General features: G+C 33.7%; 2 protein-coding genes across 3 annotated transcripts in view; both read right to left on the bottom strand.

The window, feature by feature from the left end:
• Positions 1 to 989: 989 nt before the first annotated feature.
• On the bottom strand, positions 990 to 4,098 carry LOC126770979 (uncharacterized). The gene is made up of 5 exons (XM_050490620.1): positions 4,014 to 4,098; positions 3,590 to 3,708; positions 1,905 to 2,081; positions 1,420 to 1,605; positions 990 to 1,174 (listed from the first exon to the last, which is right to left on the bottom strand). Exons 2-5 carry the CDS (start codon positions 3,684 to 3,686, stop codon positions 990 to 992), a joined length of 645 nt encoding a protein of 214 aa, XP_050346577.1. The 5' UTR covers positions 3,687 to 3,708; positions 4,014 to 4,098.
• Positions 4,099 to 6,707: 2,609 nt separating this feature from the next.
• The window catches only part of LOC126770930 (uncharacterized), a 132,836-nt gene continuing 123,310 nt past the window's right edge, over positions 6,708 to 16,233 (bottom strand). For both annotated transcript variants that reach the window (XM_050490543.1, XM_050490544.1), the window contains 6 exons: positions 10,704 to 10,853; positions 10,301 to 10,433; positions 9,392 to 9,658; positions 8,945 to 9,109; positions 8,710 to 8,875; positions 6,708 to 8,563 (listed from right to left, as the gene is read on the bottom strand). In XM_050490543.1, coding sequence (XP_050346500.1) covers positions 7,122 to 8,563; positions 8,710 to 8,875; positions 8,945 to 9,109; positions 9,392 to 9,658; positions 10,301 to 10,433; positions 10,704 to 10,853 — 2,323 coding nt within the window. In that variant the 3' untranslated portion in view covers positions 6,708 to 7,121. The remainder of the gene's footprint in view (positions 8,564 to 8,709; positions 8,876 to 8,944; positions 9,110 to 9,391; positions 9,659 to 10,300; positions 10,434 to 10,703; positions 10,854 to 16,233) is intronic.

Below are 16,233 nucleotides of genomic sequence, written 5' to 3'. Positions count from 1 at the left end.
TATTATATATATAAACACAACTTATGTTTATAACATGTGATATATTTAAGGATTTTTTACATACACCTAAGGGTCTAAACACAAAATTGCAATTCGGTACAATGCGAATTCGGAACTTAAAAAGCTGCGACGCGAATTACTGCGGTGCGATTTCGTGCGGCAAATCATCATTGGCATGATTCAGGTAATCGTATCACATCACCTATGAATCAACCTGCTTTGCCACGTGACATCGCATTTTCGTGTTTCGGCCCTTAATTAAAATTCATGTGCATTTTTAGGATGTAAATATAGGAAATACAATATCTATTTAATATTCATATTTACCAGATTCACGCGTAAAGCTCGTCAATAGCCCAAGTTCAAGGTCAAACTTGGGCTATTGACGCTTTAAAATTATTTCTTATAAACTTATTAGTGCACTTTAGAATATAATAATTATATTTATTTAAATTAAATTAAAGTAATTCACAGAAATAAATTATTTGTGTAGAACTAAATTTAAAGAGGTTTATACATTTCAATAATTTTTATAATTAACTATGAATCCGACAAAAATATTGACAAAATCGGAATTAATCGCTTTTAAGCTCACGCGAGCCGAGCCGAGCCAGATGCCTAATCCATCGAAATCTACAAAGGCTTGTCAGAGCTTGGCAAGTAGGATGTGCCTAGAATACCATAAGACATAACTGGAAGGGATCGTGCAACTAAAATTTAAGTAATAGAATGTTTTATATTTTTGAGTTGATTACTTATTCGTGTGTATTATTCTAGAGCTCTTAAAGTTTTGAAACGTGAGATTTGAAGATACCATTATGAGAATGACTTCACTTAAATTATTCATTGCTGTAATAAATTCAACAAGTTTAAGAGTACCTTCATTCACTCATGTCTTAAATTGCAACGTTAACAAGCGATAGATTTATCTTATAATCTTATTGCTAAGATTTGAAAATTACTTAAGGTCTAAAGGTCTTCACGTTCAATTAATTCATTATTTCATCCAAATCGACTTCATTGACGCGGCTGCCGGTCTGTGTGTGGGATGTTTTCCTGAGGGCGATGTTGACGAATCCGTCGCTGTGTGTCGGACACAGTGCAGTCAGACGCGTCGGCACGTAGCTGGTCCCCAGCATCTTCAGTGGCATAATTATTGCCATGCAACCACGTTCTAGAAATAAGTTCAAAGTGAACCATATGATATTTTATTTAATTATAAGTGTACATAGATAACATTTACATATTTTATACCATTGCATCTCAAGCCTTAAAATTAATTGTGTTAAAAGAAATAAACTTTAATTTTGTACAGGCACTGTTTTTTTAACTTAAATGCCGCGAATGCAAATTATTGACAAGAAAATATTTATAAATGGCGGTATTTTTGTGCTTTCTTACTATTTTACAGGATATTACCAGGTAGGCGCCTTCGTAGGTTCACATTCTCGATCATGTAGACGCCGCTTTTCCCCAGCACGTTGGAGACTGTTCGTGACGTCATTTCCCTGGTTTGGTCTGACTCCAAAGTCGGGGCGTCTGTGGCTACACCGACGACGTGGCTTAAGTTCGCTGCTATCCATTCCGCTAACTCGTAACTTAGACCTGATTGAAATTAAATTTTCTTATTCTGAACATACTCTAAAACTCCTATCTGCAACTGATATTTCTCGACTGAAAAATGCAAAAGATTTTTTCCCAAGATTTAATCCATTTTTTCACAACCGTTATTTGAAACGAGTAAAAATCCTCAAAATAACAATTCATATTAAAATTAAATAGTTAAATTTATTTTAATTAAAATATAAAATGATCACCTTACAGAAATCTAGGTTTTGTTCATATACCTACTTATATATCTCATACAACATTATGATATCTAAGATAATAAAGAATTCACTAACCAGGAATTTTACAAACACATTTTCGTTTTAGGTTCGTATCCGTCCATCCAAACTTGAAGAGAATCAGCGTGGGTTCTCTAGGATCATGTTTTAAAATAGGCCATTGTAATGCAACATCTAGGCTCAGTGTTAGATCAAGCTCCATTTTGGCAATGTAGCTCACGTCTATTACTTCCACTGAAAATCTCAAGCAATCATTAGATCGGCTATATGAATAAAACGATTTTTTTTAACATAAGGTGAACACAGAGTAAAGGCCTATAAAACTATATATAATTCTAGTAAATTAAGTTATGACGACGAAATATCAATGAGACTTTTATGTAATTAATAAAATTGCATAGATCGTTCTTATAACTCTTATCCCCGGGACCGCCACGGAGTGCGAACTTTCATTACACACACACCTGTTTAAATAAATATATTTAGAATTATCAAATAGAAATTTTGCATAAAATCAATAAGAAATAACAGAAGCGTATACAAAGACAGGAGTTAATTTAGTACTGGTACTAGTAAACCGATTACTAACGAGGTATTGTAAACATTATTATTAATTTATGTAAAACTACATATTTCAAAGCAATAATAAACTTAAACACCTCTTAATATTCTGCTCTCCTGTTACATTGGTCAATGAAATTTCTAGCAACAATTATTAAATAATTTTAAAGAAGCACTGAAGTTTGTTAGGTCAAAAGCTTCTCAAAGCCTATTGTACCCTGGTGCCCTAAATCTATCGGAAAGAGGAATAATATGCAAGTAATTTCGTTGTTAGTAGATACTTGCCTTTCACGCCGAAGGTTGTGGGTTCGATTTCCACCCAGGACTGACATTTGTGTGCATGGACATGTCTGTTTGTCCTGAGTCTGGGTGTAATTATCTTCCTCAAAAAGGGAGAGGCCTTAGACCAGCAGTGGGACATTCACAGGCTTCTTTTACTATACTACTACTATACTATTTAAACTTACACAAGTAAATACTCATTCATACATACAAACACACATACATACGTATCCATTAATAAATAGATACTCAAATTAAGGATGGAATTACATTTATTATGTAAGTTTAATTATGTGTTAAGCTGATTATTTAATAGAAATTTCTCTATCTTCTGGCACAAGTATTTCCATACTTAAAAAAAGGTCCCAACAACGTTTGTAATAGTGATAAGGTTTTGGCATAACAAATATTTTTTCATTATTATAACTCATAGTAATAATGTCCTTCAGACCGATTTCGGCCACGGTGGCCAATCTCAAGAGAGATTAGGCAACTACGTAGGAGATATTATTGTGCACAAGTGTGTGCGCAAACTACCTGTGTTTGCGCACACACTTGTGCACAATAATATTCTCACTCTTATAATCCGATTGTCCACTTGTGCACTCTCTATTCCCTAACTCTTATAATCCGATTGGACGGCTAACCGACCCGACCGGAAAGAGTTCAGGCACAGGACCAACGGCTTTATGTGCTTTCCGAGGCACGGGAGTGTACACTTCCAGACTCCGGGCTGCTACTAAATAAAAATTTTCTGACAGAAAAACTCAATAACTTTTTATTGGCCCGATCGGGGAATTAAAACCAGGACCTCCGAGTTTGCGGCCTTAATTATAGCCACTAGACCAACGAGGCAGTCGAAGGAAGAAAATTTTGTTAAATCGTAAGGTTTTACTCACATCTTGTAAGTAAATACTCAGTCGGAATGATAGCTGGTTGCATAGATCCAGACGCTCCCGTATGTTCTAAATGGATCCCAGTACCCAAGCCGGGCATACCACAGTTAATACATATTTTCCTATAAAATAAAATTATTTTAAAATTTATTATTAATTCATTTAACTTTTGGGGAATTATTCTATACTTCAAACATTTATTGGACAATGTAACATAGCTCGAATTTAAAACCCATGATCTTTATATCCGCCTATAAGCGAGCCACTAGATCAAGGAGGCAGTCGGTTCAATAATAATAAAAAATATATACATATTTTATTTCAACATATACATAAGGAATTATAAAAAAGATGGGTTTGTCCAAAACCCTACCATCAAATAAATTCCTGTCTCAATATTAATTTATATAATATACATTTTACATACCAATTTTTATCGATAGCACCGTAATATTCATCAAATTCCCTCCAAGTTGTAGGATTAGTTAAATCGAACACATCTATAACGGATAGATCTTCTTTATCTATGTTTTTTAAAGAATTCACGACAAAGTCCATTTGGTTAATTATTACTAAGAACAATAAAATTCTGTTCATTTTAGATGAACGATCTATAGTCTAATAAGTAACTACGTTTGATTGAGTAATGTTACTGTTGGTTGAAGTGTTTGTTTTGGTTTCATAAGATGTTTATTATGTTACACTTGTTCTGGCTGCGACTTCCGAGTAAGAATTAGAAAATATTCCACCGTATTTAAAGTTGAAGCTAATTTATATTAAAAATGTGGTGATTTTCCGATTTTTTTTTTCGAAATTTGTATACAATGGTCCTTTAGCATTTGAAATCGAATTAAGGTGCAATGTTTCTATTCATGTTGATGAAGACTTATTCCCGATCTATTTACTTTACAACGCAAAGGTTCACTATTCCCTCACTTTAATAATTCGATGGGATGGCAATCCGACACGACCGGAGAGAGTCGGGCACAGGCCAACAGCTTTAAGTGATTACCGAGGCGCGAGAGTGTGAATACTGCCAAAGTCCAGTGCGTGTTATAGTGAATTTATTGACAAAGAAACTTTATTGACCCATTCCAGGGCTTGCACCTAGGATCTCAGACCCTTATAAGCTAGCCTCGAGACCTTTGGAAACGTTTCTATATGTAATGTTCGAATTAAACATTTCTAACGTAAATAGGTTTCACTTCTGTGACATGAATTCTATGCGCTTTTATATACTCTATTAATTTTTGCTTTATGTGTGTGCCATATTAAATTACAGACACGTTTACTGAATATTAATCAATCATTACTGTGAAAAATGAAAATATATTCAATATTTTAAAAAAATCACGTACAGACATACTCTTTACTTATTATGGATATAGATTCTAATCTGTCATTGTTTGATAAACACTTGGGTAACATTTAATAAACAAAAATGTTTAGATAATTGTTTTGTTTCCAATCATAAGCGGATGATATAATAGTTCAATACTTAAATAAAGGCTCTGCCTTTGCAATTTGCCTTTCGTAACCGGCTTGTAATGTTACGTTTACAATGGCATTGATTTTGTCTAGTTGTGATCAATAACAAAACTAGCAATTAAGTCTAACAAAGCATGGATGCCATATCACCTTTTCTTGCACCTCTGTTAACGTGTATGCAAAATTTAATGTTGGTTGTTATGGGGCTTCATTCTCTAGGAAGTCCCACTAATATTTTGTGTTCCTATGTTTTGGTTTGAAGGGTAAGTGAGCAACTAAGTACGAGTAAATGATTACAGGCACATCGTAGGTCACGTGGTTCGCGGTATATCGAAGTTGTAATGGCTTGTCAATCTTACAGTAACAGCTTTGATAGGCAAAGATTACTTACAATCAAGTGACTCATTTCCTTGTCTTCCTCTCTAATATACATATATTCTTATTAAGATTTTATTTAAAAGACATTAGCAAGAGGAACATTGACGGCTTTTTTAAAGAATGTATATGAAACGTAACTTGTTTTATTAGTTACGATATTTATGTTTTTAGTTTAAATAATAATCATAAAATGCTTTGCAGTATGTACACTCCCGTGCCTCGGTAAGCACGTAAAGCCGTTGGTCCTGCGCCTGAACTCTTGTCTGTCTTGACTGGTCGTGTCGGATTGCCGTCCCATCGGATCATGAGAGTTAGGGAATAGAGAGTGCACCTGTGTTTGCGCACACACTTGTGCACTATAATATCTCCTGCGTAGTTGCCTAATCTCTCTTGAAACTGGCTGCCGTGACCGAAATCGGCCTGGAGGACATTATTATTAACGTAGAGCGATTCTTATTTACTCATTTTTAATAAGCTACATACCAATATGTTACAATTCGACGGTAAAGTACTATATCTCTATTTTAAAATTATAATATTTATTAAATACAAACATTGATTACTAGCAAAAATCATTTATTTAAAGAATGACTAAAAGAAGGTAACTTCATATATTACAACGTACATACTAGCTTAAAACGTTGATATGGATCTTTTTCTGGTGACGGTGTGATTCCGTCTGGTTATGTACCGCCCAGTGATCTGCTCTCCAACGCCAAACAACTGAACTTTGTAAAAGTATGTTCTCGTTTGGTGAGTGAGCCTGTTTAATTACAAGGAACGAAAAATGTAAGAAATATAAAAATGAATTGAACATTAAGATGGTAGTTTATCAACAATTTGCAGATTTGCCTTGTCTATATTAATAGTACAAATGTGTAACTGTCTGTGACGCTTCCACGGCTAAACCACTGAACTGATTTTATATGAAACAAGGTTGAACCCCAAGAAAGTACATGAGCTACTTTTTTCTACCTAACACCTGACCTCCTTCCCTCTAACACACGCGCGAAACCGTGAGCGAAAACTAGTTATATATAAAGTAAAAACTGATTGTACTATCACTCTTGTGTGTAAAAAGGCGAAAACAGTACTTAATTAACTCTCGCTACTGTTATTGCTATATGACTACAGTTAGTAACTTTTGAAATAGAAGATGGGTCAAAAATCTGGCAAAGAAAAACAAAGTTAAGAAAAGGTTGTTGTTCAATTTTTAATGACAAACATTTTACAATTCAAAGAAATAACTTAAGTAGCAAAAAGTAATATGTACAGTCAAATGTCATAGGAATACATGCAAATATAAATAGACTAAAACATTAATGTAATAATTAATCAGACATACTTGAGCGACCAAAAAACATTACAAGAAACCTTGAAGTCCTTTGAAAGCAAAGGTGCGACCGTAGCTTTACAGCTTATTTAAAAAAAAAGATAATTCCATATCATCTTCAGCATCTCGAAGGCAGTTCTAGATGATATAAATTTAAATAAAATGTATAAAATCTTAGGAGAATTTTGTTTGATACAAAATTACCAAGATTCTATCATAGATCCTACAAGATAAAAAAATACTCTAGCAGGATATTATATTGCACTAAACAAAGTTATTAGGTACACAAAACTTAGATTAGTCGTTGGTTTTTACGAATTATATATCTATAAGGACTTAATATAGTCCTGAAGGCATGTCCGTTACTTTATGCAATCCAAAGCTACCAGATGAACCGACTGGGGATATGGTTTTCTTTAAATCGCTGTAGCTATGCGTTCCTGTCATAACGAGGCTGGTCATACTCGCTGGGGCGTCCCTTAATAGGGTCCCGGAATAGAACCCCGCGTTACTACCACGCTTCATGATGAATGTGTTGTTAAAACTAGAATCGAACGGCCCCGTACCCATTTTGGATTGTGGCAAGAATTTCTGTTCGAGTTTCTCTTCTTTGCTTCTGTAGCTTGACGATTTTGAATTGTATGTATGAATTCGACTGTTCGATCTCGCCAGAGGCATGAGAGGCGATTCGTTACCAGCGTCACTGTTCGTTTGCGAGCATGACCTCTGTCTCCTCTCGTATGGCCAGACTGGTTTCTTAGGTTCCGGCGTCATTACGATATCTACGATCGAGTTTAATCCCTCGTCGATCCTGTCCAAGCTTTTCGTCAGCTTTTTCGACTCGATTAAATTAACGATTTCGTCTACTCGATTGTTACTCGACCGAACTGAATCGATTACTGGACTTTGAGATTCATAAAACATGCTATCAATGTATTCCCTTTGTCGCGATCCTTTCTCTGAAGTTTGAAAAGATTCGCTTCGTTTAACGGACGTCTTACAATTTTCATCTCTGGATCTAGTTCTAGAACACTTCACTTTGGTATCGTGAACGTCTCGTTCATTGGAGTTAAATTTTGCACGACATTCGTTAAAATCGAAGCTAGTGACTGAAGTTTTTTTTGTAACATGATTTTGGCAACGCGACGCACTGAGCAAAGAGTCTGAGCCCTCATCGCTGGAGTAGAAATTATTATCTTCTAATAAATCGGGTGCTTTGCTGTAAAGTAGGCCTTGTTCGACCGGTGGAACGAATAAGTGTATCAAGCTTTTGGCTTTTCTCGGTGGATGTGGGAGTATTTTACTGGGCACGATCTCCGCTTCTTCCTCTTCGTTATTTTCATCGTCTAAATCTTTATTCGTTATTTGAATGCTATGTCTCGTACTTGTGATTGAATCTTCCTTTTCAATGGACTTTTGTTTCTGATAATCTATAGCGTGTAATGATATTTCGGAGTCATCGTTACATCTGGACCTGTCGTCGTATGCGATGTCTCTGACGTATTGCTCGGATTCAGCGTGATTAACTATATTTCTTAATTCCTGTATAACTTCATCTATAGTTGTTTCGTCGTCTTCGTCTGATGATTTTTTGTTTTCAGTCTTCTTTGTGCTCTCCAACTTTTTGTGCAAGGAACGTTTGTTTCGCAATAAATCAAATGTTTCGTTTTTAATATTGAATACTTCATAAACCATTGAATCTCTCTGTGGATCACCTTCAGGACTTAAGGAGCGTTCAGATGAACTTATACCTTCATCTTCTGGTGGAGATGATTCGTCTGAAATTGAACGCATTGGATGGTCAATTACATAAAAAGTAGGTTATTTTTTTAAGTTTATATTAATATCAAATGTTGGCAACCAATTGAGAATTTATTTTACTATTATTAAAAAAGTGTACATCGAAAATAATTTTAAATCTCACCTCTATTTTTGTGCGTGGAGTTTTTTTTCTTAATCACAAAAGTCTTCTTCCTTGTCGAATTACTGTGCTCTGATCTCAGCGTGCTTACTTCTTCTTGTAATTCACAGCATTTTTCTTGCAAACATTTTTCCAAGGACAGTAAAATACCTTTTTCTTCTTGTAATATCTGAAAGAGTATCAATAATTAGTCAAAAATAAAAAATGAGTATATTTAATGAACTGTAACTAAATATACCTTTACTCTCTTCTCCAACAAGTCAAGCTTATTTCTAAGATCGTCCTTCTCCTTCTGCGCCTCTGTTGCTTTCTCGTTCAATGTATCGATATCAATCAGTTGTCTTTCGTAATTTTCTATTTCGCTAGAAACGTTTTCATTGACATTGGGCAATTTAGCGACAGTCTGTTGACAAAAAACAATTATTTACTACATAATAATTAAAACTTCGGTATTAAATTTAAAAAAAAATGATTGAACTAATCGAAATGAAGAATTTTATCTAAATGTGACTACTAATATTATAATAATACTTACTTAAATTGAAAATACTATTAAAGGATTTAATTCCATTATAATTTATACTAAGCCATACCTCATATTAGCTTAGGGAAAAAGTATATCAACACTAATAAAAAAATTTAATTGCATTCACTATGATAATGACATTCAGTCATTAAAACATACCTTCTTTAAGGTGACTATATCGAAACCAGCTTGTTCTAACTCCGCTTGAATATACAGCTTCCTTTGAGGTGTTGGGGCACTCATTAGTAATGCATTGATAAAGGACAGTCCAGCTGCTTGCAGGTCCCCAGATCCAGCTGCGCTTTGTAGCATACCAACTAAGAAACGAAAGCGAACTGGTTCTCCGAATCGTAACCGTAAAGTGGATAATGCTTCGGAGATCATACTGTGGCCTGACGCTGGTGGGCAACAGGCTTTCGTGAGAAGCTGAAATAGATATTACTATTATCTTAAAAAAATAGTTTGTTTCAAAAACAATACAGTTATGTTTTTCTAGAAAAATAAAGTATCCATGAGAACTCTATTTTCTGAATTATATAAATAGTCTAGTTAAAAAAACAAAATAAAAAGAAAAAAAAATTAAGACATTGTTAATGTGAGGTAAAAAAAAATTATAGAAAATTTCTTGGAAGTTTGAATTATTACGTAAACGTAAATATTACGTAAACAGAAAATATAAATAAGATTGACGTAAAGCCATTGAAAAACTAAACAAAGTTACGTTGCGGCCAACAAATACGTGTTACACTACCTGATAATGCATTTTATGTTGATAATTATCATATGGTCATGTATCATATACAGCATTGTTTGAAGGGCGAATGAGAAGATTGAATGAAGGATGTAATTACAGGCACAAGGGATATAACATCTTAGTTCCCAAGGTTGGTGGCGCATTGGCGATGTAAGCGATGCTTAACATTTCTTACAATACTAATGTCTATGGGCGTTGGTGACCACTTACCATCAGGTGACCCTTATGCTCGTCCGCCTACCTAACCCAAAAAAATAAATTATAATTTAAAATCATACTGTCTTATACTGTTTTTCTTATATGATTGCTATTACCTGCAAAGCCAGGACTCTTGTTTTGTTGACAGTGGACATTATGCAGACAGTGAGGGCGTATACACCATTAGAGCCAGACACGAGTCTTCGAACACAATCCGAGTATCTTGTACAGCAACTCCACAAGCATTGTCTATGGAAATAACAGTTGAAATTTTAATTATTATTTTTTTCAGCCTTTTGCCGTCCACTGCTGGACGAAAGCCTCCCCCATAGAACGCCAACCATCCCGATCTTGGGCAGTCCGCATCCATCCCGAACCCGAAATTTTAATATATAATTGTAAAAAAGTTCCTTCGACATTGGCCTAGTAAGAAATCTTCACTATTCCTTACACGGTCAATGTGTCAACAACTAGGGGGGGAACTATTATGTAACATAGTATAAAGTAGTTCCAACTTACAAGCACGCTAGCTCATCTAACAGCGGTCGTCGTCTGACAGCGGGTGGACCTCGTGCGGCGTCTCCCGTTTGACTGAGCTGAATATTGCGTAAGAGTTCCAGTAAAAGAGTAACGCCATCTAGCGGCTCGCACGCGAACTCTTGTACGAAACTGGAAACAAATTAAGGAATTGTTATTTATTATTTTATAGTAAACCTATTAAATAAAAAGGCTATCGTACCGAATCGTTTACATTTAGTATCTAGTGTTTTATTCTCAAATATATATTTAATTTTTACAAAAGATAAACTTTTAGTAATAATTTAAAATATATTATGTCTTCAACTTATTGTTTTTTTATCTTGTTTTGTGTAATAAAATACAAATATACTTGATTTGTTTTTTTTTTAAGTAATTTAAGCGAAAGTCGCTGTTATAAAGTTCTCTGTTAAAAAGTATTCTTCAAAGCCGGCGCCGGCGTTCAAGACGTAAAAACGAGAATAAATAGTCATCCCATTAGCGTAATGCCTGCGAGATATGCTAGAATGTAAGAAAACTATATAATCTGTCTGTATAAAGAAATGATTGTCGCAAATTACTACTACCGGCGAATTCACTGCAATCGTCACAACAATTTTAGATGCCTACTAAACCTTGTATGTTCCCTGTTGAATACTGTCGCGTTTTAAACGTACTATGTGCTCCGCGTGGTACACGTAAAGAGTTTTTGCTCAGCTCATATAACCTCAAGAATTGGGCTGTCAAATATAAATTTTTTTTTTCGAAATTCGAATTTCGAATCTGCAAATAGTTCTAGAGATTGAAATTAAAAAAACAGCTAATAAGCATTGATTACTTCTTATTAGTTACTAGTTATAAGCACGCTTAATGCATTTTACATTTTATTTCGTAACAATTATCTGATGCAAGTACCACCTATTGTATTGATGGTACTGTGTCAGAAACATTCACGCACGTGTCAAGAACGCCTGTACAAGGTTAAAAGCAGTCATTTTATATTTTGTATAATCATGAAAACGTCGGCGTGACTAAAAATATATTTTAATTTTTCTCTATTTTCATATGACAATGACTGAGAATCATTGTTATTAGGTATAGCTAAAATTTATCAGTGAACTCTTCCTAACCTTACTTATAAAAAAGTGATCCGGGCACATTGTCCGTGTAAGCATACCTCTATATAAATACATGTTGTAAAATTAAGAAGAAATATTTAGTTTATTTAGAAGCTCAAAGTATAATCAATTCGTCTGACCTCTATACTTTTGGGAAATTGATAAATGTAAGTCTTTTCGTAGACCCAACAACAGAAGAATGAGTTACTTCATTTAGCTATATGTAATATATTATAAAAATGTAATTTAGTAATGAAGCTTTTTTACTAAATTACATTTTTATTTATTGGACGTAAATCATCTATGATAGTATTAATTATTTTACCGGTATGAATAAACCTTTATAATCCTTGGATATAACATGAACGCAACAAGCTTAATATGAAACAGTCTTTACAGTCCTTGCATATAAGTGAACTCGTTAGCCTTAATGGTTTTTATTATCCTGGAATATAAAAATTACAATGTAATTACAAGTACAAGGGACATAACATCTTTGTTTCAGCGATGGTTAACATTTCTTACAATGCCAACGTCTATCGGCGTTGGTGGCCACTTACCATCAGGCTTCATATGCTCGTACGCCTACTTATTCTAAAAGAATAAAAAATTCAACTCGCTGTCACTTATGTCTTAAACACGCTCATCACGAAAGCAATGCAGCTGACCGCAAAGCGATATAAAAATAAGATGTAATTGAAAAAGATACTTGTCCATGCAATGATAATATTTTTTTCTTTTTATATGAACATGGGAATACTTTTATGAAATTCAAATGGATGCCATTAAAATAATTACGAAAGGATAGAAGTAATAAATGAACTCGGAGAAGACATTTTAATATTATTGCATTCAATGTATAAATTAGATTTAGTATAGGAAAATATGATTGTATGCAAGAGCATGATAACTAAATATTTCCTTATTTTTTATTAGTATAATGTTATTATTTTTGTCTGGCCCGTTGGCGCAGTTGAGAGTGACTGCATTCCGATCCGGGGTTGCGGGTTGCGGGTTCGAACCGGTGGTAGATTTGTGGCAATCAATGCTTTACAACCATTAATAAGTTACAGAAAATATTGAAACTTGGTTTCAGGTTTCTCACGTATCACGCAAAAACTATAAATAATATGTAAAATCAATTTTTACTCATGGACTGCTTTGATATGCAAGTAACACAGTTTATTTAAATGATGTTAGGTTATAATGAAAATGATTGGAACTGAATTATTCATTTCAAATGTAAGATAAAAGAAAGATAAAAAAATCACAATTTTATAAATGTTAAATTAATTTGAATTTCAAAGAATTTTATAATCACATAGGTGCCGTTATATTTTTTTTATCAAAAACATACATACATAGATTACTAAATCTATCCATTATTGAATAAAATACACTTCATAGAAATTTGTCTTTAAAATAGTAAATAGTTCATATATGTATGTATGTAGAGAGGACTTTATTGTAATACGTAGGTTTTCAGTTTAATCTAGGTTAGCGCACCACGTAATGCTATTACCGGTCTGAAGTGAGGCCTTAGTACAACCATCAAATATAAGCCGTAAATTGTGAATGATATATTCCCTTGTTATTTACTCCTACTAGTATATAATTACAGGAACTTAAATATGACGGAAAGACCTCCGACCCGTTATAATGATACAGCATGATTAGCCAGTGAATTTTGATTTACACTTCGAATAAGGTTACCAACGCGATTTCCTCAACGTCTGTTTTATGAAAATTTAGTTTAATATGGATTACGACTTCATACATTATAAACATTTACGGAATATTTTGTGAAGCTCTTGGCTTTTATATTTTAGTGAGTCATTTTTTGTACTTTCGTCTGATGCTTTTACTAACAGTCTTTGGAAAATCTTTATTATTAATAATTCCCAAGCTTTAATTAAGAGCTTTTTCTCCTAAAATCTTCTTCCATGTTTCTCCTAGTACCCATAATAGTTATTTAAGCGCCAGCTTAACAGGGGCTATTTTGTAACAAGTTGCAACGGTTTTAAATATCATGTTGTAATATGCGAATAATGTAACTACCGAGTTTCTTGAGAGTGTTGTGTTCCGGTTTGAAGGGTGAGTGAGCCAGTGTAATTAAAGGCAGAAGGGACACAACGTCTTAGTTCCCAAGGTCGGTGGCGCATTGGCTATGAGTAAGCGATGGTTAACATTTCTTACAATGTTAATGTCTATGGGCGTTGGTGACCACTTATTATCAGTAGAACCATATGTTCGTCTGCCTATTCAATAAAAAAAAAAAACTAAATTCCAAACTGCTGAAAGTTTTATATTAAACATGTTATTAAGTTATAATTCACACGTGCGTAAGAGTCTACTTAAATAAAGTGTATTTGGATATTTAATGATACACGAATATAAAAAAACAGCCTATCACCGTAGGTCGATGTTCAATTATACACTATTGCAACACAAAGTGAGTTCTTACAGCATAGCAACACTGGGTTCTAGCGGTGAAATTAATCGTCTAAATCATTAGCCAATTAGTTGCAGTATCTTATATTATCAATGTTGCCATGTCCCGTAATTGCCATCATAGCGAAACTTGTTAATAGCGAGCGTTGCTATTCGGAAGTAAGGTAATTGGTGAGCGGGTAACACTGGCTTGTTACCCTTAGAAGGATAATATATACACTGCTTTCTCTAGGGTAAAGGTTATACACAGATCTTTACGATTTTATGAAATTTAACTGTACATATATTTCGATTTCGGCTCCCTCCCGAGAATAAGGACAATAAAAAAATTGACCACAATTTTTCTTTTTTTTCTTTTTTATATATTTAAATCAACTGTAATAAAAAGAAAGAGACAAAGAACCGCTATGGCCAGTCTGTTCTTTTATATATTTTAACAGTTTTTTTTATTAGCTTGTTAACGAGTGAACAAAATTAGATATTATTTAGTTAGCTTTAGATTAACGTCTAAATAAGCAATATAGACTTTTAAGTAATATCTCAAAAAGAAAAACTGACTGAGACACAACTCCATTTTTTATATAATTTACTATCTCCATAATTTTAATTATTTAATGTTATCTTTATTCTGATTATCTTATTGAGGGTAAGCGGCTTAACCTTTTTAAAGACCCACACAATTTTCAGTCTATTCTGGCCCTGTATCATAAATTAACAAAGGATTGGTCACTCATATTACAAGTGACATCAAATATAAGACTCATAAGAAAGAATTTAACCTGTTTTTAAATATTATTGAAGATAATATGAATAAAAATACATTATTACAGTAAAATTTTAGTCAAGTATAGCAAATACACTCGCTCCCGCTCAAGCAATAAACAACAATGACTCAATAAATTAGCTTTTGTGCTAGAATCGATTGTGGTATAAAGCGTACAACTCGATTACTGTTGACTTGAATGACTTTCTCAAATCCTTTAGCTTATTAATGTGTGAAAATTCAAGCAAATGTGTTCGCAAACAATGTATTCTATATTTCATACTAACTGTATTCAGAGATAAGTTTGTCTATTTAGATGGGAATTTGAAAGTCGAATGAAAACATCAGGATGAAACCTACATGTCTACCGTATTTGCGCTGCGTTTTAAAATAAGTCCTAAACTCCTCAAAAGGAACGTTAGCCTAGTGGTGATTTTTACCGATTACTTTACTTTTCTTATTCTATAATTAATGGGAGACGAGTAATTTCTGGCAACGTAGATTGGAAAAACCCAAGTGAACCCCAAAAGCCATATGTTGACGGTAAACCAACCTTGATTGAATTAAAAGCATTCCCAAAGAGTAAGGCGCTAAACAAGCGGCTGAATGTAATCTTCAGATTAATATATCTATACATAATTGTAATATAGCAGTTTAGAAACTAGCTGAGTACGTCAAGGCAAACATTGTGATGCGCACACTTATAACGTTACAATGTCGAACATTACTGCAGTGAGTACCGACAGTACTCTCTGTACGAGTTTAATCAATATATAAAACGCTTGTAAATATTACATGTACACGATTGAACACGATTGAAACAAGTCGAGATGACCTAGTGGTTAGAACGCGTGAATCTTAACCGATGATCGCGGGTTTGACCCGGGCAAGCATCACTGAATTTTCATGTGCTTAATTTGTATTTATAATTCATCTCGTACTTGACGGTGAAGGTAAACATCGTGAGAAACCTGCATGTGTCTAATTTCATTGAAATTATGCCACATATGTAATTAACCATAACCATATTTACGTTAAAATTTTACTTTGTCATAAATAGTTATATTTTATGTAACATCAAAATTAGTCCACTTCCCTGTTAAAACAGTAGTGGAAACTTAACTGGCATAAGTGTTAAAATATGATTATTATATTAAGTTGTAATATACGATATGCTGTATGTTTCCCTAATAAATAAATA

Source organism: Nymphalis io, chromosome 9 (assembly GCF_905147045.1).
Source record: "Nymphalis io chromosome 9, ilAglIoxx1.1, whole genome shotgun sequence".
Classification (NCBI taxonomy): domain Eukaryota; kingdom Metazoa; phylum Arthropoda; class Insecta; order Lepidoptera; family Nymphalidae; genus Nymphalis; species Nymphalis io.
The sequence above is the reverse complement of the archived record's forward strand: the minus strand, read 5'-3'. Positions and strand labels throughout refer to the sequence as shown.

Bases quoted from the DNA above. Each gene is read 5' to 3' on its own strand.
- LOC126770979 (XM_050490620.1), bottom strand. From the start codon at position 3,686: ATGCCCGGCTTGGGTACTGGGATCCATTTAGAACATACGGGAGCGTCT. The intron at 2,082-3,589 runs GTGAGTAAAACC...TGAGATTTTCAG, and splicing joins TGAGTATTTACTTACAAGAT to TGGAAGTAATAGACGTGAGC. The intron at 1,606-1,904 runs GTTAGTGAATTC...AATTTCAATCAG, and splicing joins ATGTGTTTGTAAAATTCCTG to GTCTAAGTTACGAGTTAGCG.